At 46.8% G+C, this 23,721-nt stretch overlaps 1 protein-coding gene across 2 annotated transcripts in view; it reads right to left on the bottom strand.

Annotated features, from left to right (window-relative positions):
* Window positions 1-10,821: 10,821 nt before the first annotated feature.
* Window positions 10,822-23,721, bottom strand: part of LOC122726210 (NADH-cytochrome b5 reductase-like) — a 31,060-nt gene continuing 18,160 nt past the window's right edge. For both annotated transcript variants that reach the window (XM_043963808.1, XM_043963807.1), the window contains exons 5-7: window positions 16,113-16,217; window positions 12,849-13,052; window positions 10,822-12,397 (exon numbers count right to left, since the gene is read on the bottom strand). In XM_043963808.1, coding sequence (XP_043819743.1) covers window positions 12,194-12,397; window positions 12,849-13,052; window positions 16,113-16,217 — 513 coding nt within the window. In that variant the 3' untranslated portion in view covers window positions 10,822-12,193. The remainder of the gene's footprint in view (window positions 12,398-12,848; window positions 13,053-16,112; window positions 16,218-23,721) is intronic.

Genomic DNA, 23,721 nt, shown 5'->3' with positions numbered 1-23,721 from the left:
GAACCAGGAGCAATGGGGAGAATTCGCATAGAGGCTAATTTGGGCTTGATGTCAGGAAAAATTGCTGAACAATGAGAGCCGTCCCACAGTGGAAGAGGCCCTTCAGAGAGGCGGTGGGCTTCCCATCTCCCTGAAGGTCTTGGAGCAGAGGCTGAATGACCAGTCATTGGGTAGGTGGTAGTGGGGATTCCTAGGAGCTGGATTACACAGTCATTGAGGTCCCTTCTAACTCTCAAATTCTACACTAGCCCACATCCCCTCATTTCCTCTGCCCAGGCTTGGAATGCACTCCCTCCCAACTGCTGGTGAAGAGTCCCTCGATTTCTTTAAGGTTCAGCTCAGGTTCCTTCTCTGACTGTCCCAACCTGCCGACCCCAGCTGAAAGGAATCTCTCTACCTCTTCCAATTTTGTCTAGAGCCTTTCTTCAATTACCCTCTACTGTGTATTACAAGTGGCAAAGTACATTCCCCACCTCCCTTAGTAGATTGTAAACTCTCTGAGAGCATCGACTCATTTTTCAGCTGTCTGTCACGAATGCCTTGCGCATAGTAGGCACTTGACAAATGCTAGTTAAACGGAACGGATGACCTGTCTGCAGCCTTTGACACGGGTGACCACCCTTTCTTCCCAGACCCTTTCCCCTCCCTTGGCCTCTGTGACACTGCTCTCCCTTGGTTCTCCCCCAGCCCTTCAGCCTTCTCAGCCATTCCACCTAGGTATTCCACCTCCTCCTTTGGGGGAATTCCTTCCAGAACCTCCATCATGAGTGAGAGCTCATTCCTCTCCTGGTTTTGCTTTGGAATCTCTGAACTGCTGGACTTCTCCACCAAGGTTCTCCCCTCCTGTTCAGCTCCCTTTTATGTGTGACCTTCCCCCATTCGAATGGAAGCTCCTTGGGAGGAGAGATTGGGTTTTTTGCCTTTAGTACAGTGTCAGGAACATTAATAAGCCCTTAATAAATGCTCTTTTCTTTGACTCAGTGACTCTTCCTCAGCCTTCTTTGTTGGATCTTTCTCCCCCTCCCCATTAATTGTGGGTGCCTCCCAAGGCTCTGCCTTCTCTTCTTTGGTGATCTCTTCTTCCTTTTCTTCCTCTTCTTCCTCCTGCTTCTCCTCCTCTTCTTCTTCTCCTTCTCCTCCTCCTCCTCCTCTTTCTCCTTGTCCTTTTTCTTCTCCTCATCCTCAGAACTGAGAGGTATCTTAAAATGCAGAGTGTCAGAACTGGGAAGGAACTTAGAATATGGAATACCAACATCATGGATATGGAAAGTTAGAAGAAATTACCTTGGAGATTACTCAGTCACATCTCATCATTTTACAGTAGAAGAAACGGAGGCCCAGAGAGGAGAAGGGGCTTGTTTTTCAAGAGCTACTGGAAAATCGTGGTGTCCTCAACAGAAATAGGGAAGTTTGGAAGAGGTGAGGATTTGGAAGGAAAAATAATGAGTTCTATTTTGGACATGCTGAGTTTGAGATGCCTATGGGACATCCAATTAGAAATATCCAAAAGGCAGTTGGTGATGCTGAACTGGAACTCAAGAGAGAAATGGGGGTTGGATATACAGATCTAGATGATAATGGAACCTATGGGACTGGCGATGAGATCACCAGGTGAGATGGTACAGAGGGAGAAGGGAAGACCCAGAGTCTTGGGAGACACCAAGGTTAGCAGGAATGATATGGATGAAGGAAACTGAGAAGGGGGTGGTTAGACAGGTAGAGGGAAAACCAAGACAGCTGTGTAATGAAAGACTAGGGAGGAGAGACTATCGAGGATGAAAGGAGAGTCTCACACAGAGGTCAAAAAGGATCAGGGTCAGGAACAGGTGACTAGATTTCCCCCAGGCCCAGAGTCATGAAGTCATAGAACAAAGGAACAGAGATTTGAAAGGGCGCTCAGAGACCATGAATTCCAACCCCTTCATTTGAGAAGATGAATCCAAGGCCCCGGAGAGAAAAAGGGACTCACCAAGGGTCACATACCAATTTAATAATAGCATGGAGACTAAAACCCAAGTCTCTTGATACCTAGTCCAAGGCTCAAGGTGCTGAGTGCTCTCTCTCTCTCTTTGTTCATCCATCCTTCCCTTGGCTCTAAGCACATGTACACGGATACACACAAACACATACACAGAAGCACACACATACATACACACATATATGGCTGCCTGAGAGCCAAGGCATGGCTAGAGGGCAGAGTGTGGCCGTCCTTTGAAGCTGGCTGCTAAGGCAGCCAGCATCTTCATTGGCTATTTAATCATGCTGCTGAGCATTTCCTCTCATTATAATTTATGGGTCAGGCTCAAGCCTTGGAGAGCTGAACTCATTAACATGCAGGATGCTCCTGGGCTCAGCTTCTGCTAGGGAAGGTCATCTCTTGGAGGCCAGGCCCTGGTCCCCCCAGGAGGGAAGCCAGGAGGCCCTGTGGCCCCGCAGCCAGTGGGGGGCTGAGCCAAGAGAAGGACCCGGGTCCCCTGATTCTTGCTCTGTCTTTAGGTTTCCATAGCAACAGTCACTGAACACCCCCCCATCCCCGTGCCTTCCCCCCAGTAATGGGATGGCAGGACTGCCTCTTCTGTGGCTGACAAAGGAGAGGGGGAGGGTTGGCTCAGCTGTTTATCTTTTATCTCCATAGAAAGGGATCTATTTGGGTGGGATTCAGCATGGGGAACCATGTAGAAGCAGTGGGATTACAGGACCTCATGTGGCCCTCTAGTCCTGCCCCCTGTCTCCTGCCTCCAAATGAACAGAGCTCTTCTAGCCAGAGTCTAATATTCTTAATAACGTTTCAGGAGACAACTGGAGTACAGTGGCCAGGACGCTGGTTTTGTACTCAAAAGACCTGGCTTTGAGGCTTGTCTCTGGAATACAGCAGAGTGGATGGATAGAGGGCTAGACTTGGAGGCAGAAAGACCCAGATTCAAATCCTGCCTTTACTATTTATTTGCTGTATGTCTATGGATAAGTCAAGCAACTTCTCTGTTCCTCAGTTTTCTAATCTGTAAAAAAGGGATATATTATTGTGCCCATAGTCGCTACCTCACAAGGTTACTGTGAGACTAAGGTGAGGTAAGGTCTGTAAAGTACTTTGCAAATCCCAGAGTGCCACAGAAATATTGGGTATTATTACTGCATAATACTGAAGTGGCCAAGTGACTTAATATGCATCTCAGTTTCCTCATCTGGAAGCGGAAGGGGCTACAGTAGATGACTTCCATGGTTCCCTTTGTCAGCATGCCTCACTGGGCAGAAGGCTGGACTTGGCATGAGGAGGACCTTAGTTTAAATTCCACCTCAGAAACTCACTAGCTCTTCGAATGTAGGAATGTCACTTAACCTCTCTGAACCTCAGTTTCCTAATGTGTAAAATGGGTATAATGAATCTGCTTGTGTTTAAAGAAATTGTCGATCAGCCAGCTGTTATTAAACACCTACTATATGCAAGATACTGTGCTAAGGGTACAAGGAAAGGCAAAAACACATCCTCTCATCTCAAGGAATTTACTCTCTATAGGCATGGATATATAGAGGTTTCTGTGACTCATAACCCTGTCTGGTTGGGACCTTCCTCCTGATGTCTAGCTACTTTGGCCCATTGCCTACAATTCAGGCCTTCACAGACTTCAAGTACTGCTGGTCCCTAATTGAGAGATCATTGCCCAGGCTCTTGGGAAAGGTCACCTTTTTTTCTGCCCACATAAGAAAAGCCCAACCTCCCGCTGTCCTCAGGCAAGGGGGCCCCTCCCTCCTTGGGTCTCACATCTAGCATGGTTCCTGAGCTTTTCTCTGGCACTTAGCTCATTCTCCCTGACATCACAGTTATTTATGTCCAGCTCCTTTCTCTCATCTGAGGGTCAAACGCTGCAGATCAGGGCTGTGTCTTATCACAGGCAGCGCACTAGTGGAAGGCTGGATTTGCAGTCAGAAGTCTTGGGTTCCAACCCTGCCTGTTTTTAGTACTTGTGTGACTTTGTTCCACTTGACCTCATTGGGTCCCAGGTTCCTCATCTGTAAAAATGAAGGGCTAGAAAGGCATAGCCTCCAAGCTAGGATCCCATGAGCTGACTTGGTTCAACTCAGCACCAAGGACAGCGCCTCAAACAAACAAGACAGTTCATGAAAGATTTGTTGAAATCCCTGTTTACAAAGTTTTTCTCATAATCACCAACACATCGCCGAAAAGCGACACATCTTATTATCCCCATTTTGCAGACAGGGAAATTGAGGCCCAGAGAGGTGAAGTTCCCCACCCAGGGTCACACAGCTAGTAAATGGTGGAGCCAGGACTAGATTTCTCACGCCCCTCCCCTACTCCCTCAGAATGCCTCTCCATCTTACAAGGCCTGCCCAGAAACAGAAAGATGGAGGGGAGGGTGCCTGAGGAACAGAGAGGTTGAACTTGTCCATGGTCACACAGTAGATAAATGGTAAAGGCTGTATTTGAACCCAGGTCTTTCTGATTCCAAGTCTAGCCCTCTATCCATTCTGCCGTATTCCAGAGACAGGACTCCAAGCCAGGCCACTGGACTTCCATTGTCTCCCAAACTCTACAATATAAGGGGTAAGTATAGTACAGGGAAGATAGGCCAAATTTGGAATCAAAGGATCTGGGTTCAAATCCTGGATCTGCAACTTACAACTTATGTGACATTGGGCAAGTCCCATAACCCCTCTAGACCCTGTTGCCTCAGTTCTAAAATGAGGGGGTTGGACTCAGTGACCTTTGAGGTTTCCTTTAGCTTTAAATATATGAACCTATGACTAACAAAAACAGCTAGCATTTATATAGGGCTTGAGGTTTGCAAATTACTTTCTATGTTATTTTTTGGTTTTGTTTTTGGTGGGGCAATGAGGGTTAAGTGACTTGCCCAGGGTCACACAGCTAGTAAGTGTCAAGTATCTGAGGCCAGATTCTATGTTATTTTACTTGATCCTTAAAACAACCCTGGGCAGTAGGTGGTATTAATATCCTGACTTTACGGATGAAGAAATAGAGGCAAGGAGGGTTAAGTGACTTGTCCAGGGTCACAGGGCTAGAAGGCATCTAAGGCGGGATTTGAACTCAGGTCTTTCTGATTCCAAATCCAGTATTCTCCACTGAGCCACCCCTGCTGCCTGTGACTATGGCTTGTCTCTGACTTTGCCTTTCTTTAGAGCCCAGCTGGAATGATTAGCATGGGAAGACCCCAAGGGCCCTCCCTTCAAGAGAGTGGGGCTGGGGTCGTTTTCAGTAATGCCTGACTCAGTGACCCGACTTGAGGTTTTCCCAGAAGAGATACTGGAGTGATTTGCCACTTCCTTCTCCAGCTCATTTTACAGATGAGGAACTGAAGCAAACAAGGTTAAAGTACTTGCTCAGGGTCACACAGATAATAAGCTTCTGAGGCAGAATTTGATTGGCCAGCCCTCTATCCACTGCTCATGGGTGGGTTGTGAGTGATACTAGCCACCCCAGGGGAATGAATCTCTCCAATGCTAAGGTCACAGAGTTTTGTGAGAGTTTGAGACTAATACCTGTGCAGGGTTATTGTAAGGAAAGCCTTTTTGTAAACCATGAAGTGGTTTATGGGCTGCCTAGCAGTCTTCATAACGGTATTAGATGAGATTCTGGCTTCAAGTCGGGGGTCAGGTGACATGAGCACTGATGGCTCTTCCAGAGAGGTTTACCCTGAGTCCCACAAACCTCCCACTGGACATGGGGAGGGAGCACAAATCCCTCTTTTCTCTGCTCCTCAGTAGCTGACCCTAGCTGAATTCTGCCCATCCTCCAAAATAGTTAACAACAGATATTTCCATAGATTTCTATAGTGTTTTAGGATTACATGTGCCGTTTCATTTGATCCTCACCAAAAACCTGGGAGGTCTGAATTACTATTATCCCCATGTTACAGGTGAAGAAATTGAGGCTGAGGTTAAGTGACTTGCTCAGGGTCACATAATTCGTGTCTGAGGTAAGATTTGAACTCAGATCTTCCTGACTCCAAGTTCATTGCTCTATCTGCTAGGCCACCTATTTGCCATTCTTCAAAGTCTCACCTTCTCCAGGAAGCCATCCCTGAATACTCCAGTCCAGAGACATCTTTGAACACTCAGAGCATTGACTATGACTACCACTCTTCTCAGCACTTTTCATAGATTGCTTTGTGATCACCCTTGTATTCTTTGTCCCCATTGTTCTTTAACCTCATAATGTTAGTGAGAAGCAATATATTGCAGTGGAGGTAGAGAGCTGGCCTTGGAATCAGTGAGATCCAAGTTCAAGTCTTGACTCTGACTCATCCTGGTTGTATATCCCTGGGCAAGTCACCTAATCTCTTTGTGTCCCAGGCAACTGTCCTTTCTCTCCTACAGTGGCCACGTCCCCAGAATCTCCTTCCAGATCTAATCCCCACCCTGTTCTCTATCCTTGTAGCAGCCTCACTAGCAGTAACCTCTTGGTGTCCTCAAGTCTGCCCCTCACAGAGGCCAAGGCCTTTTCTTTCTCTAACTTGCTTCTCAAACTGAACTTGTCTTTAAAGTTGACTCGGGTGCACCTGTGCTGCTTGGCCCAAGTGTGCCAGAACTGCCAATTACAGCTCCCCGGCAGCTCCAAATGAGGAAGAACTTTCTAGCAATCAGAGCCTTCCAAAAATGGAAGGGCTATTTTGGGAGGTAGTGAGCTGCTTGTCACCGGACAAGTGAAGCAGTGGCGAGATGACCACTTGTCAAAGACACTATTGAGGGGTTTTCTGTGAAGCTCTAAGCTGACCCAGATCAGTTGCGTCAAATTCAGAGAATCAGATCCTTGCCCACAGTATAGGGAGCTTGTTTGTCAAGTCTTTCTTTTTTTCCAGTCATGTACAACTCTTCATGACCCCATTTGGGGTTTTCTTGGCAGAGATACTGGAGTGATTCACCATTTCCTTCTCCAGCTCATTTTACAGAAGAGGAAACTGAGGCAAACAAGGTGAAGTGACTTGCCCAGGGTCATACTGCTAATAAAGATCTGAGACCAGATTTAAACTCAGGTCTTCCTGACTCCAGGCCCGGCCAATTCAATTTACTGTGTCACCTCAATGCCCTGTATACTGACTTGGAAAACAGTATATTAACATTACCTATGTTGTACTTATTTTTATTTAATTTGTTAGTTTCCAATTACATTTTAATCTGGTTCTGGTTGTCTTAGAAAATTTTGTGGTCATCTACCCACCCTTGAAGTCCATAGATGGCACTAGTGTGTACAGAGCATCATGCCTGGAGTCAGGGAGACCTGAGTTCAAATGTAGCCTCCCACACTTATGAGCTGTATGACTATGGTCAAGTCACTTAACCTCTCTTTTCCTCAGTTTCCTCACCTGCAACATGGGGGTAATAACAGCACCTACATCACAGGGTTGTTGAGGGATCAGATGAAATAACTTATGTCAGTCAACTAGCATTTATTCTACTCTTATGTGCCAGGGACTGTGCTAAGCACTGGAAATATACATATTAAAAAACAAAGGGACAGCTAGGTGGCGCAGTGGATAGAGCACCAGCCCTGGATTCAGGAGGACCTGAGTTCAAATCTGGCCTCAGACACTTTACACACTTACTAGCTGTGTGACCCTGGGCAAGTCACTTAACCCCAATTGCCTCACCAAAAACAAACAAACAAAAAGTCCTCAAGCATAGGCTAACAAGGAAGTGGCTACCATTTATAGAGCACTTTAAGTGTGTGTTTGATATCATCTTATTGGGGGCAGCTAGGTGGCACAGTGGATAAAGCACTGGCCCTGGATTCAGGAGGACCTGAGTTCAAATCCACCTCAGACACTTGACACTTACTAGCTGTGTGACTCTGGGCAAGTCACTTAACCCCCACTGCCCTACCAAAAAAAAAAAAAAAAGAGAGGTTCACTTTCTCTTTTGGATATCGTTTTATCCATCCTGGGAGATAGGTATGATTGTTATTCCCATTTTACAGATTAGGAAACTGAGGCAGAGGTGAAGTGACTTGAATTCTGAACCCTTGTCTTCCTGACTTTAAAGTCCTACACTCTATGCACAACTCTATCTAGCTGCTGATTTTGTAATGCAGTTTGCAAACCTTAAAGTGTTACATAAAATCCAGCTATTATTATAATTATTATTGCCAGCACTCCATGCGCTTAGTGTTTAGGTTTTGATGGCTCAGAGTGAGTGTAAATAGCAGTTGTTTCTGTTGAGGGTCTTCCCCTCCCACGTGGATTCTTTTGTGAAGGACAAACATTTTTTACTCCTTTTTTTTTTTTTTTTGCAGGGCAGTGAGAGTTAAGTGACTTGCCCAGGGTCACACAGCTAGTAAGTGTCAAGTGTCTGAGGCTGGATTTGAACTCAGGTTCTCCTGAATCCAGGGCTAGTGCTTTGAATCCAGGGCTGGTGCTTTACCCACTGTGCCACCTATGCCTCCATCTTTACCTACCCTTCAATCACTGAGTGGGTATTGCTTCAGACAAACTGAGACCTTGGAAAGACCCTAGCTTAAAAAGGTCAGGGTCTCCCACTGCATCCTGACCTATGTCTTACTACTGAACCCTGATGAATCTGGAGGAGTGAGGCTGATGACTTTGCCCAGTCCTGCCTCACTTAAAATCGAATTCATGTGCAAGTCAATATATTACTCTCTTGATGTCATTGGTCCTCACAAACAACAACAATCTATTACCAGGAAAGGAGAGATCCAAACAAAATATTCTAGGATAATTTGAGAAGCATGAGTTCACTTTCAGAAGCAGGAATCAGGGAAGGGTTTGTGGAGGAGGGGGAATATTGAAGGAAAACAAAAATTACAACAGTAGGGGATAAACATAGTTCTTTCTAAGTAGAAGGCACAGCCTGTAGAAATGCATGGAGGTGGGAAAGATTAGGACCAGTCAAATTTGGCAAGCTCCAGTGAATGTGACAAGGCTGGGAAAGGAAGGTTGGAGCCATCATCCCACAGGCAATAAAAATCCAGTGGAAGTGTCTGGAAGGCGGGGATAGACTTGTGCGTTAGGAAGCTGACTTGTAACCTACAGATTGGAGTAGGAAGACCAGGCTATTATAATCATCCATGTCAGGCTATAGGTCTACACCTCAAAGAGATTATGAAAGAAATAAAAGGTCCTATATCTACAAAAATATTTAGGGAAGCTTTTTTTTTTTTTTGGTAGCAAAATGTCCCCCTGAAAATTTAGGGAAATGGATAAACAATCTTGGTCAATGAATGGGATGATCATTATCGTGCTTCTTCTTCTTTTTTTTTTTTTTAGTGAGGCAATTGGGGTTAAGTGACTTGCCCAGGGTCACACAGCTAGTAAGTGTTAAGTGTCTGAGGTCGGATTTGAACTCAGGTACTCCTGAATCCAGGGCCGGTGCTCTATCCACTGCGCCACCTAGCTGCCCCATTATCGTGCTTCTAAGGAAGGATGAAGGGGACAGTTTCAGAGGAACTTGGGAAGACTTGTATGAACAGATATAAAGTGGAGTGAGCAGAACCAGAAGCTTATTTAGTAACATCATGAAGACCTTAAGAAAGCAAATTCACCAACCGAAGGATGACTGATCATAATTCTAGAAGACCCATGATGAAACATGCTACCACCCCAACAGAAAGGTGAGGGATTCAGGTTGCAGAATGGGACATGTTTTCCACACATGAACGACGAGGGAATTTCTTTCAATTGACTGTATATTTGTCATAAGGGTATTTTTTAATGGTGGGAGGAGGCAGGATGGGGATAAAGTAAAATGTTGTTCATTGAAAATCATTTAAAATGATAATTCAGCGATCAACTGTGAAAGGCTGGGATACTCTGATCAGGACAGTGATCCAAGACAATTCCAAAGGACTCATAATGAAAAACGTTATCCACCTCCCAAGAGAGAACTGATAAACCGAGTATAAATTGAAGTATAAATTTTCAAAATGTTATTTTTCTTGCCTTTTTTTGGTTTTGGCAACATAGCTAATATGGAAATGTTTCACATGGCCTCACATATATAATAGAAATCAAAGTGTCTGCCTTCTCAGGGAGTGGGGAGAGGAAGGCAGGAGGAAGAGAATTTGAAACTTAAAAATTTTTTAAATGGTTGTTAAATTTTTTTACATGCAACCGGGAAACATTTAACAAAATCAATAAAAGGAAAACATAATGCAGGTAAGAGGTCAGAAGGGCCTGAACCAGGGGAAGGGCTATGTGAACGGAGAGGAGGCTGTATGAGATGAGAGGATGGGGTGTGAGTGAATGACCTCAGAGTGAATCTCCACAAATAATTCTGCAGAAGAGAGGCAAGCATCACCTGAAGGCTGTTAACAAGTCTTGGAGATGGAACCATTTCCCCTCTTTTCTGTGGGTTTACTGGGGAACGGTCGTCTTCTCACATCCAAAACCTTGTGACACCCACATATCATAAAGGTGACTCAACACTCCTGCTTGTATTTTCCTAGCAAAAGCAGCTTTGGAGTCAGAGGAAGCGGGTTCAAATTCTGCCTCTGATATTTACTCTGTAACCTTGGGCAAGTCATTAAACCTCTGTGTGGCTCGAGTTTCTTTATCTGTAAACTGAGAGGTTTGGACTTGATCTCTAAGATACCCTTCCTTTAAATACTGGATCCTATGAACTGCTGGGGGTCAAGGACCTTCCTTTCCTCATGTGGTCTGACCAGGGCAGAAGACAGTAGAACATCGCCCCTTTCCTCCTAACCCTGGACAGCCCAGTTTTGTGTCCTCACCTCTCTGCCTTTGCTGACCAGTGTTCTGCTAACCACCTCCCCCCAGCCTGCCTGACTCACACTAGAGCTCATCTAGCTGCCCCCACCTGTGTCCACACAATCAATCCATCCACAAGAATTTATTAAGCACCCACAATGTGTCAGGCACTGCACTAGGTCTTGAGGACACAAAGAAACAGCCCCTGCTCTAGAAGAGCTTACATTCTATCCAGGGAGACATCTACCTGTAGGTATCACACCATACCCCAACCTAACCCAGTGAGGACAGAGCCACACCCCTCTGGGGCAGGTATCCCGCCTCGGCTTCTTTGACAAGCAGGCAAGGAGCACCTAAAAAAAAGGTGACAGAGCCTGCAGCTAGCTGACAGCTAATGGGAAGAGGGAAGAACTGGGTTCAAATGCTGGCTCTGCTGTTCGATGCCTTTATGACCTTGGGCCACCATCTGCTGATGGGCAAAGTGAGAGGCTTGGAGCAGGGGCTTTCTAAGACCCCTTCTGTTTCTAAGCCCCAAGACTTCCCACCACTGGCTCCCAGGAGAAATCTCCCAGGAGCCTGATTCCTTTTCTAAGTGAATGGAGAGAACAGGGAGCTTTGAAGACATGCTGGCCCACAGTAAAGTCACTGAAGGGAGCAGTTTGTCTTTCCCTCCCTCCTCCCCAGCCCATGCTCCCCATGACACTGAGGCTCCCTCCAACGCCCCGTACCCAGAATGAGAAACAAGGGGGTGGGAGGTAAGGTACAGAGAAGATGATCATCTGGCCTGCAACCAGGACACATTGTTTTAGCCAACAGAGCTGCTGAGCCTGCAATGGTCTGCCTTGCAAGGTAGTGAGGTCTCCGTCACTATGACACAAACAGGATGATGACAGGGGTGTTGCTGGTTCCTGTTCAGGTAGCAGTGATTGGATGACAGCCCCTGCCCCACACCCCCATAACCTGAGATTCTGTGATTCTGAGCTTGGCCCTGAAGGCAGAATTAAAGGCAACAGGCAGAGACCATGCCATATGTGAGGATGACTGAAGGACCCCAGAAGCTTAGCCTGTGGATGAGAAGCCTCAGGGGGCACAGGAGAGCTGTCTTTAAGGACTTAAAGGGCAAAGGGTATAATTTGAACCAATGGGTAGATGGATCAAGGCACACTCCAGCTCAGTGTCAGGAAAAATCTTCTAAAACCTGGAGCTGACCTTTTGTGAACTGGGCTACCTTGAGAGGTAGTGAGTTCCCCATCACTATAGGTATGCAAGTGGCATACCCCTCTTTGGGGTGTTATGGAGGATGTGAACTCAAGGCCTCTGCCTCTGTCTCCCGTGTTCTTTCCGATGTCATAGGGCTTGTTTTCCCTAACGCTACCTTGACCCAAAATCCTAACCTCCCTGGGCCACCCTTTCCTCAGCTATAAAATGAGGGGGTCAGAGGGGCCGGCCATGACATCCTCTCTCTCGGTCTTCTCTTCTCCTTCCATGGTCAGCAGGGGCTAAAACAGGAAGTAGGACTCCTCGGTCAGCCCAGCCCCCTGCAAACACAAGGCCGTGTCTCTACTGAATTCCGGTGGGCCGCAGACCAGGGCGAAGGGCTTCCTCCGGCAGGAGCTGACAAGCTCCTGGACCAGGGCCTGGCTGAGGCGGCCCAAGTGAGTCTTTTCTTGGTAACTCCAGGGAAGCCTGTCCAGGGAAGCTTCCTGGGGAAACCAAAGGTGATTCGGTGAGATGAACGAGTAGCTACTGTCCCCTGCCCGCCCCGGCCACTGAGGGGAGTCACACAGACCCCAGAGACCCCAGAGAGAGACGTTCCAGCCTCCCTCTCAGAGAGGTCACAGATGCAGGGCTGGAAGGGGCCCTGGGGCCTGTAGTCTAGCCCCCTCATTTTACAGGTAAGGAGACTGGTGAGAGAAGGGAAGTGGCTTGTCCAAGGTCACCCAGGCTAATGGGGCAGTGTGTGGATTTTGAACTCAGGTCCTGTGATCCAGAACCAGGTCCCATTCAGAGGAAGCCAGAGGCTGGCCAGTCTTTTCAGCCAGATCCCGATGACAGAAGGTGAGCTGCTCGGCTTAGGGATGGTCTCCCTTGGGCTCATCCTCCACCAGGGGGAGCCGTCCCCCTCCCTTCCCCCTCGCCTCCCTCTGGCCTAACCTGGCTGAGGACGAAGCCGGTTCGAACGTTCCAGTAGCGAGCCTGGTCCTGGAGGAGGGGCTTCAGGTAGATGCCTTCGAAGGTCTTGAAGCAGCCAACCAGGGTGACAAATGTCTCGTCCTCTTCATTGTCCGTGATCTCCTTCAGGATGGGCAGCATGGGCGCCAGGCCAGTGCCCGCAGCCAGCATGAGGAGCTCACCGTACTGGGGAGGGAGACAGGGTGCGGGGAAGGAGAGAGACAGAAAGAGAGAGAGAGATGAAAGAGGGAGGGAGAGACAGACAGACAGACAGAGACAGAGACAGAAAGAGAGACAGAGAAAGGAGAGACAGAAAAGAGAGAGACACAGAGAGAGGACAGAGTGAAGCAGAAAGAGAGAAGAGAGACACAGAGACAGAGAGACAGAGAGAGAGACAGAGACACAGAGAAACACAAAGAGGCAGATAGACAGAGAAACACAGAGAGAGAGAGACAGAAAGAGACAAAGACAGAGACAGAGACAGAGAAAGGAGAGACAGAGAAGAGAGAGACACAGAGAGAGGACAGAGTGAAGCAGAGGCAGGGAGAGAAGAAAGACACACAGAGACAGAGAGACACAGAGAAACACGGAGAGAGACAGAGACAGAGAAAGGAGAGACAGAGAGGAGAGAGACACACAGAGACAGACAAGAGAGACAGAGAAACACAGAGAGACAGAGACAGACAAAGACACAGAAACAGCGAGACAGAGACAGACACAGACAGAGACAGACAAAGACAGACAGAGACAGAGAGGAGAGAGACACAGAGAGAGGACAGAGTGAAGCAGAGACAGATAAGAAAGAAAGAGAGAGAGTCAGAGACAGAGAGACAGAGAGAGAAGAGAGACACAAAGAGAGATAGAGAGGAGAGGAGAGACAGAGACAGACAGAGAGACAGACAAAGACAGACAGAGACAGAGAGGAGAGAGACACAGAGAGAGGACAGAGTGAAGCAGAGACAGATAAGAAAGAAAGAGAGAGAGTCAGAGACAGAGAGAGAAGAGAGACACAAAGAGAGATAGAGAGGAGAGGAGAGACAGAGACAGACAGAGAGACAGACAAAGACAGACAGAGACAGAGAGGAGAGAGACACAGAGAGAGGACAGAGTCAAGCAGAGACAGATAAGAAAGAAAAAGAGAGAATCAGAGACAGAGAGAGAATAGAGACACAAAGAGAGATAGAGAGGAGAGGAGAGGAGAGACAGAGACGCACAGAGAGAGAAGCAAACACTTTAACAGAAAGCACAGGCCATGCACCCCCTCCAGTTGGAAGCCTTGGCCCAGCCCCTGCCCCTGGTGCTCACGACTTCTGTGACTTGGGTCAGGCTTCTTGCCTTTCTGGGACTCAGTTCCTTCATCTATACAATGGCACTCCTACTCGGCGCCAGTCCTTGTGCTGGGCAATAGGGACACAGAGACAAAACGGGAACAGTCCCCCCCTCCAGGCACTTCCATTCTAACAAGGGAGAGGTAGTACCCTCACAGGTGTGAGTATGACCAATGGTGTACAAGGTTTCTGGGGGAGAGACACTAACAACCAGAGGAAATGGGGTGAAAATCACGGCAGGCTTCTTGGAGGAGGTGGTCACTGAGCTGGTCTGTGAAGCCGGGAGGGCTTCTCAGGGGCAGCAGTAAGGAGGGGGAGCACTCCAGGCATGGGCCACAGCCTGTGCAGTAGCAGAGATGGGGAGGGGGCAGCCCATAGAGGGAGAGAGAGGCTCGGCTTGGCTGTGACAGTGACTGAAGGGGAGTGAACCACTCTATGGCCGCTTCCTGCCTACCTCTGTCTCCTCTGCCGGACTCCTGGAACATGGATAGTCTGAGCCTCGAAACCTCGTGTTTCATCACAAACTCTGAGAGTCTGAAGGGGCCTGAGAGGGCATCTGGTCTCTACCCCACCCACACCAGGAATTCCCTGTAGGGCAGCCTCAACAAGTGGTCAACCAGACTCTGTTCAGAGACCTCCAGGGATGGAGAGCTCACTACCTTCCAAAGCAGCCTGTTCCACTTTTATATGGCTCTGGTTGTTAAGACATTTTTCTTCTTCCAAACAGAAACAGGTTTCCCTGTGCTTTCCACCTATTGTTCTGAGTTCTGTCTTCTCGGGCCAAGCATAAGGAGCCCACTCCTTCCCCGTTCCCTGCCTGTCTTTGTGGGGAGCCTGCTCCCCTTCTCTCCCCGCCTCCCTACTGAAAAGAAAAAGGAATTTTAGCAGACGGTGCTGGAGCAGACTGGAGAGGTCAATCCCACCTGCATCACTGGTGGTGAGTGGGCACCAAGACTCAATACCTCTTGGATGCACTTAATTATTTGCTTGCAGTCTGTCCTTGAGACAAGGATTTGTGTTTGTGCCTTGCTTTGTATCCCCGGCACTTACAGCAGTGCCCAGCACACAGCAGGCACTTAATAAATGCTTGTTGACTGACCGAAGACCTTCCACTGTTGGGGAATGGTTTGGATTGCTTTCAATCTGTCCTTTCTCTGACCCTGCTGCCAGAATCAGTTTCTTGATGCCTCGCTAAGATCAGGCCTTCCCTCTCCCCCTAAACCCCTGTGGCTCCCTACTGGAGACAACCTGACTCTGGCATCTGAAGCCTTCTAGCCCCTGGCTCCGACCTATGTGTCCAGCCTTCCCCCAGACTAACTGCTCAAGGGGTCTGGGACACTCCCCAAAAGGTGAAGAACCACTGCTCTAAACCCTTGGGAAGGTTTCCACAAGGAGCAGTGTGGTACAGTGGAGAGCTGGCTTTGGAGTCAGGGAATCTGGATTCCAATCCTAGACCTGCTGCTTCTACGTGTGTGACCTTGGACAAGTCCCTTAACCCCTCCAGGCCACAGTTTCTCCAACTATAAAATGAGGTTGTTGGACTAGATAATGGCCAGGGGCTCTTCTGGCTCTAAATGTGGGATCTATCATCTCTGGGCTCCCTGAAAAGGAAGCAAGAGACTGTTTAATTTGTGTCCACTCCATCACCTGCAGGTCTCTCAGCCCCTCAAGAACGCAAGGGTCCTCGAGATTCAGGAACAGAAAGGGCAGGATTAAAAGGATTTTGCTTTTTCTATAAAAATAAGCCTTGATTAAAATGACAATATAAATAAACACTAATTGCTCATTATGAACACATTGAATCACGTCCATTCCCTAGGAGAAGCTTAAAAGCCACTACTGTGGGGGCTCGTCCCATCTGGCTCAGGAAGGAATCTCAAGGCCATGACACCAGCCCCACCCCCCATCTTGGACTCACCTGGTTTGGTCTGTAGGGGAAGCCCCCAAAAGGTCCTCGCCAAAATGCTGTATCCCCAACTTTCCAGGACCTGACATGCTGGGACATGAGCCCCGTCTCATAACACTGGAAAGGAAAAACATGTGGATTCAGGAGGACCTGAGTTCAAATCCAGCCTCGCACACTTGACACTTACTAGCTGTGTGACCCTGGGCAAGTCACTTAACTCTCATTGTACCACCACCACCACCCCCCCAAAGAAAAGAAAAGAAAAGGCATGTGGAACAATTAGAGGGTAAAGCAAAGAGACAGAAAGGATTGTGGGGTGGGGTGGGTGGGCAGCAAACTGATGAAACAGCTAGAAAGCTGGAGCAAGTTGGCAGAAGAGGCGGTGGGGCAGCTCTGAAGGTGTTGTTGAGACTAAGGGGGAAAAAATGAATATAGGGATTGCCGAGTTCTTCAGAGATGATGGTTGTCTGTCAAAGTTTTAACCAAGCACTTAGAGTTGGGTTGTAAACACCGAAAAGCAGGTTAAAAAAAAAAAAAAAAAACAAGAGGAAGGGCAGCTAGGTGGCACAGCGGATAGAGCACTGGCCCTGGAATCAGGAGGACCTGAGTTCAAATCCAGTGTCGGAAACTTGACAACTTATTAGTTGTATGACCCTGGGCAAGTCACTTAACCCCAATTGCCTCAGCAAAAACAAAACAAAACAACAACAACCAAAAAAGGGGGGGGGGAGGAAGAAGGGAGGAAATTCCCACCAATATGGAGAGTAGGGTGTTCCATGTGATGACCTGTGCTGAATGTGTGATGCTTCTTTTTCTGCCACAGCCAAGTGACTGTGCCCCAAGTGGAGGGTGACCTCCCTCCTGGAGAAACATGAAGGGCCACAAGGAACGTCTCTTCACCTTCCAGGTTGTCAGGGGAAATGAAGGCAGAACAGAATAGAAGTAAGGCTTCCGTGGGGAAAAGAGGGACCCGAAGGGAGAGGGAGAGGAAGGGAGACACGAGCCTAGTCAGGATGATGGAGCACTGAAGAGGGCTACCCAGAGGAGAGAGAGGAAAGGCAAGACACCTGCACAGCTAAACTTTCTTTTTTTTTTTTTTTTTGGTGAGGCAATTGGGGTTAAGTGACTTGCCCAGGGTCACAAGGCTAGTAAGCGTCAAGTGTCTGAGGCCAGATTTGAACTCAGGTCCTCCTGAATCCAGGGCTGGTGCTCTATCCACTGTGCAACCTAGCTGCCCCCGTCACAACTAAGCTTTCTACCAGATCGGTGGCTCTCCCTGAAGAGGAGGGAGCTGGATGCTCTGAGGAGGAAGAAGTCCTGTGTGCTCCCAGGAGTGATTCCACAGAACCACAGAGTTCATCCACAAGGCACAAAGGCAGCGGGCTGGATAATAGCTATCATTTACATAGTGCTTTAAGATTCAAAGTATTTTACAAGATAATCGCACCAGAGAGGTCTATGATCTTCCCGGGGCATATGCCCTAGAAATAACAGAGAACCTCTAAGACTTATCAAAACTAATGACAGCTACTGACTTCTGGTAATGCAACACAAATGACAGGCCTTCAGAAGGAGCCTAAAACATGTCATCAACAATTAGGAAGTCTTGGGCGAGAAACTGAAGGCAGGAAGGGGACAGCCTGTTTTCCTCACGGTTGCCCGATAAAGGCAAAGGAGGCAGAAGAGAAAAATTAATTCGGGAAGTGAACAAGAAGTGCCCAGCCAGAGATGGAGCCCAACTAACAGGAAGAAAAGTGGGCAAGTCCAATCCAAAGGACTTTAAACCATAAAGGAGGAAGGAGGGAGGAGGTGGTAGATGTTTATCCCCCAGTGAGATACTAGGGAACAAGGGTTCTTCAGCCTTTGGGTATCCTGGACCCCTTTGGCAGGCTGGTGACCACTATGGACCTCTTCTGAGAATAATGGCTTTTTTTTTTTTTTAGTGAGGCAATTGGGGTTAAGTGACTTGCCCAGGGTCACAAAGCTAGTAAGTGTTAAGTGTCTGAGGCCGTATTTGAACTCAGGTCCTCCTGACTCCAGGGCCGGTGCTCTATCCACTGCACCACCTAGCTGCCCCAGAATAATGGCTTTTTAAAAAATTCATAGTTGAGAGGGCAGCTTGGTAGTGCAGTAGATAAAGCACAGGCCTTGGATTCAGGAGGACCTGAGTTCAAATCTGGATTCAGACACTTGGCACTTATTAGCTGTGTGACCCTGGGCAAGTCACTTAACCCTCATTGCCCCGCAAAAAAAAAAAAAAAAAAAAAAAGGAATAGACTACAGACCGCCTGGACAGAAACAAGAACAGACAAAGAGGCAGAGAAGCATGCTGCAGCAGTGATGGGGGACTTCAATTACCCAAACATCTGCTAGAGCCCTTTCTTAGTCAAAAGCAGAGCAGCCAATAACTTGGCCTTGCTTTACTGATAATTCATCCTGCAAAAGGAGAAGGAATCAAAAAGGGGAATTTCTGTTATAGATTTGATTTTCACTGACGGGGAGGAAGTGGTAACTGGAATGGAAATGATGGGAACCTTGTGGAGGAAGTGACCACTCCCTCCTAGAATCTGTGATAGAAAATAAAGGGAAATCTGGGCATAGTCTGACATGCACCCCTAAGTTTTGGGAAAGTAGATTCCAAAGGGTTAGCAGGAAGGCTATGAATGATCTCATGGATTGAAATGTTTTAGGGGAAGTCAGTCTAGGAGAGTGAGAGATGCTCAAGAATGAAATTCTGAAGACACACAGCGAAGCAATTCCAGCAACATTTGTTTGAACAGATACAGATGCACAGGGAACTCACCAATAAACTTTGTTTTTAGAAAGAAATATTCAAAAGATGCAAACAAGACCAGGGAACAGAGGATGAAAGTAAGACTGACATAGACCTATAAAAATAGTATCAGGTGGGCAGCTAGGTGGTACAGTGGATAAAGTACTGGCCCTAGATTCAGGAGGACCTGAGTTCAAATCTGTCTCAGACACTTGACACTTAACTAGCTGTGTGACGTTGGGCAAGTCACTTAACCCTCAATACCTTGCAAAAAAAACAATTAAAAAACCACCCTAAAAACCAAAACAGTATCAGGAATGCTGAAGCTCGCAAAGGAAGCTAAGGACAAAATAGCTTGTTAAAAGGCTATATTGGAAAGGAACAAAGAAGGGACTGAACCTTTGCTTGGCTGAGATGATGACAACATACGGCAGAAAAACAAAGTGGCTTAATTCTGATTTTGTTTGGTTTTTGCCAAGAAGAATGAGTTTTACGCTGAAAATGACAGAACAAAAATAATTAACGGGGACATCCAGCTGACCTTGATGAAGTCAAGTCTCTGACCCAGGTGCTGAAAGAACTGACAGGTGAGAATGCTGTCCCTGTCAGTGATATATAAAAGATCATGAAAAATAGAAAAGCTGCTACAAGATTGGAGAATGGCCCAAGTTGTCCAGATTTGAAAAAAAATGGAAGAGAGTAGAATCTATAGACATCAATTCCTGGGACACACTATTACTTTCGAGGTGGTTTTTGTTATTCAATCATGTCCAACTCTCCATGACCCCATCTGGGGTTTTCTTGGCAGAGATACTGGAGTGGTTTGCCATTTCCCTCTCCTGCTGATTTCACAGATGAAGAAACTGAGGCAAACAGGGTGAAATGACTTGTCTAGGGTCACACAGTCAGTAAGTGTCTGAGGCCAGATTTGAATTTATGAAGATGAGTCTTCCTGATTCCAGGCCTGGCACGCTATCCGCTGTGTCACCTAGATGCCCCCAAAGAGATGGTTACAAAACATCTAGAAAGCAAAGCAGCGATTCTAAGAAGTCAAGCCTGGCTCGGTGAGGAGCAGGTCATGCCAGACTCACCTCCTTTGCTTTCTGGACAGGATTACTAAACTAGCAGATGAGGAGAGGCTAGGAATATAGTTCACTTAGGTTTTAATGAAGCTTCTGATCAAATGTCTCATCCCGTTTTTTGTGGAGGAGATAGATGTGGACGAGAAGATAAGACAATTAAGTAGACTCAGAGCTGCTCCAATGGTTGGACCATATGGGTGGTTGTTAATGGAGTGGAAGCCCTTCCCCCACTCCATTCTGACATAAGGGAAATCTTAAGAACTATTAGCACGGTTATAGCATGGGAGTGAAACCCTGGGTCTAAACTGAATGAGGAATTTTGTCAGCCTTCTTTAAACCATCAGTTCAGAGGAAATAATCCCCCACATGGGCATCTTTTTGATTTGTTCTTACCTGAGGCCTGATCATTTTCTAAAGGGAGAAAGAGCATAGGAAGGAATTCTCTCAGAAATTCATTAAGGTAATGATCAGACTAAAAGCTAGGACTTCTCTTGATTGATTCAATTAATAAAAGCATCTCTTGAATTCACCTTTGACCAGGTTGAAAAAGGAATCTTTAGACAGAGGATAAAGAGGGCTTGAATGGTTTTAGGGAAATGATTCTCCAGGGCATGCCAAAGTTAAGTTACTATTAAGGATTAATTAATTACTTTTGTCTTTGTTCTTGAAATGTCTCAGATAATTATTAGCTATGTGACCTTGGGAAAGTCACATACCTCCCTATACATCAGTCCCCTCACTTGTAAAATAAATAAGGGGGGTAGGCTTGACAGCCTCTGAAGTCCCTTTCGGCTCTAAATCTAAGATCTTAGGAACCCTAAAAAATTGTAAATAAAAAAGCCTCTTGGTAAGCTGCTCATCGTATAGGCTTTTTAAATTTTATTTTATTTTTGCGGGGCCATGAGGGTTACACAGGGTCACACAGCTAGTAAGTGTCAAGTTTCTGAGGCCACACTTGAACTCAGGTCCTCCTGAATCCAGGACTGGTGCTTTCTCTACTGCGCCACCTAGCTGCCCCTCTTATAGGCTCTTAAAGCTCTTTTGTTTGTTATTTCAGAGATTTTCAAAAGCAGGAGGGATCTCCATCCCTGTGAGTTTTTATTTTTCTAAGCAGAGGGGCTTGGGGTTTGATCAATTTGTTCCTGGCAGACTTGTGCCAAAATAGCAGGAGACTGAGTTTTTCTTCTGCAATGATTCAATGTCACCTTGGCAGGAAGTCTCCAGTGGGGTGCCCCAGGGATCTGTGCTTAGAACTAAACTTTCATATTCTTATTGGTGACTTGGATAAAAGGGGAGATCCACGATCATCAGATTTATAGATTGTGAGATTAACATCACATTTAAAACCTGGCGGAGGGGGGCAGCTAGGTGGCGCAGTAGATAGAGCATTGGCCCTGGAGTCAGGAGGACCTGAGTTCAAATCGGGCCTCAGACACTTAACACTTACTAGCTGTGTGACCCTGGGCAAGTCATTTAACTCCAACTGCCTCACTAAAAAACAAAAACAAAAACAAACCTGGCGAAGGACCATTAACACAATGGATGATGGAATCAGGATGCAAAGAGATTTGGGCAGATTTGGGCTAAACCTAATATGATTAAATTCTATAGAGATAAAAGGAAAAATCTTACACTTGGTTTGTTTTGTTGTTGTTTGGTTGTTTTTCAGTTGTGTCTGACTCTTCCTGACTCCATTTGGGTTTTCTTGGCAAAGAGACTGGAGTGGTTTGTTTACCTTCTCCAGCTCATTTTACAGATGAAGAAACTGAAGCAAACAGGGTGAAGTGACTTGCCCAGGGTCACACAGCTGCCCTAGTAAAAAGTTCACATTTTAGCACAAAAAAATCAATACAAAGGAGATGGGTATCTCAGAGCCACGCCTCTGTGCTATGCTTTCTCCCCATGAGAAGAAGTCCAAGGATTTCTCTCTTGGTCTCCTTTCCATAGCACCCTAAATAAACTATTATTTCATTCTAAAAATAAATAAATAAATAAATACAAAAGGGGCTGGAAAAATATCTGGGGGTCTTAGCAGACCACAGTCTTCTCAGTATGAGTCAGCACAATCTTAATATGAGTCAAAAAAGGCAAAGCGGATGTTGGAGCTGCATGAAAGGGGACACAGCTTTCAGGAATCGAGAATGGGCGGTCCCACCTTCATTGGCCTTCTTTAGATCTCTTATGGCATATTGGACTCCAGTTTAAGAAGGACATGGATGAGATGGAGAGTGGTCAGAGGAGAGCAACCAGAATGGTGAAAGGCCTGGAACCCATGGCATCTTCAGGAAATGACCCAGGAAGGACACAGAAGCCATGTCTAAATACTTGAAGTATTACCAAGTCCAGGGGCCCGTGAGGTGGCTCAGTGCATAGAGTGAAGTGTCTGAGGCCAGATTTGAACTTAGGAAGATGAGTCTTCATGATTCCAAGGTCTGTGTGCACCCAGAACAGAACACGCTAATCAATGAGTCTGACCAGGGCAAATTAAATCCTTTGTCACTATTTCAGTTTGTATCAATCACCACTTAACTACTCAAACTTGGCTCTCCACTCAACTCCCAGGAAAACCATTATATTCATTTATGTGCGAAAAAGATCTGGGCAAAGCCTCTTGAGTAAGCTGCTCATCACATGGGCTCCTAAGGTCTTCAGTTTGTTTATTTCCTTAGCTGCTTCCCCAGTTACCCACTGCTCAGCTCCTCTGTGTGGGTGCTCAGCTGTCACTAATTAGCGGGTTCTTCTACTAACGTCATACTTCAGAAGACTGGAGGGGGATACAGAGGGGACGCTGCTGTCCCATGGTGGATTATAACCAACGAGGAGGGACCGGAGGAAGAAGTAGAAATGACATCGACTCTGGGAGATCTCGTCCAAGTAAAAACCTGGTGAGGGACCATGAACACGCCTGACAGAGTCCAGACCCAAACAGATGTTGGCAGATTGGAAGCCCTGGGCTGAAGCTGATATGATCAAGTTGATTCGAGATAAAAGTAAAAACCTCACACTTGGGCACAAAAAGTCAATTCCAAAGCACCAAACGGAGGAGGAGGAGCTGAAAAGAGATCTGGGGGATGTCGTGGAGCACCGTCTCCTCCACATGAATCAGCACAATCTCAACAGGAGTTTTTTGACTTCTGCTGGAGGCTCAGCCTCTGAAGGGTTGGTGATGGAGAAGAACACTGGGCTAGGGTGGAACTGTCCTTTGGAACAGTGGATAGCTCTAGGACTGGTCTGGTAAAAGGGAAACTGGCTTAAGGACTGAAGGCTTGATAAGGAAAGAAATCCTGGTGGACACGATCACCATTGCATTTACTGGGGAATAAGGAGAAGAAATGGCTGGAGAAAGAGAGGCCATTGAATGGGGACTTAGCCAAGAAATGGAATTTAAAGGGACACGTACAAGAGACAGGAGGGAGGACAGAGAGCTACAGAACAAGGGAGGAAGGTCAGTATAGAGGTGGAAGATGAAGGCATCTTATTCCTCCCCTCTCCCTCCCCCTCGGCCCCCTCCCCCAGCAGGTGCTCCAGATTGGTGAGACTTCTCCAACTCTCAGCCCCTCAGGTCCTCTCTCTGTTCCATGGGCTACCCAGCCACCATGACCCAGTCTCTGCCATCCTCACCCATTAGAATGGAAACTCCATGAGGGAAGGACTGTCTTGCTTATAGTATTCATCTCCCCAGCACTTAGCAATGCCCGACACATAATAAGTGCTTAATATCAATACTTTTTCATTCAGTCACTCATTCATTCATTCAAGAAAGATT

Source organism: Dromiciops gliroides, chromosome 4 (assembly GCF_019393635.1).
Source record: "Dromiciops gliroides isolate mDroGli1 chromosome 4, mDroGli1.pri, whole genome shotgun sequence".
Taxonomy (NCBI): Eukaryota; Metazoa; Chordata; class Mammalia; order Microbiotheria; family Microbiotheriidae; genus Dromiciops; species Dromiciops gliroides.
Note: the sequence above shows the minus strand (reverse complement) of the source record. Positions and strands in the feature narration are given on the sequence as shown.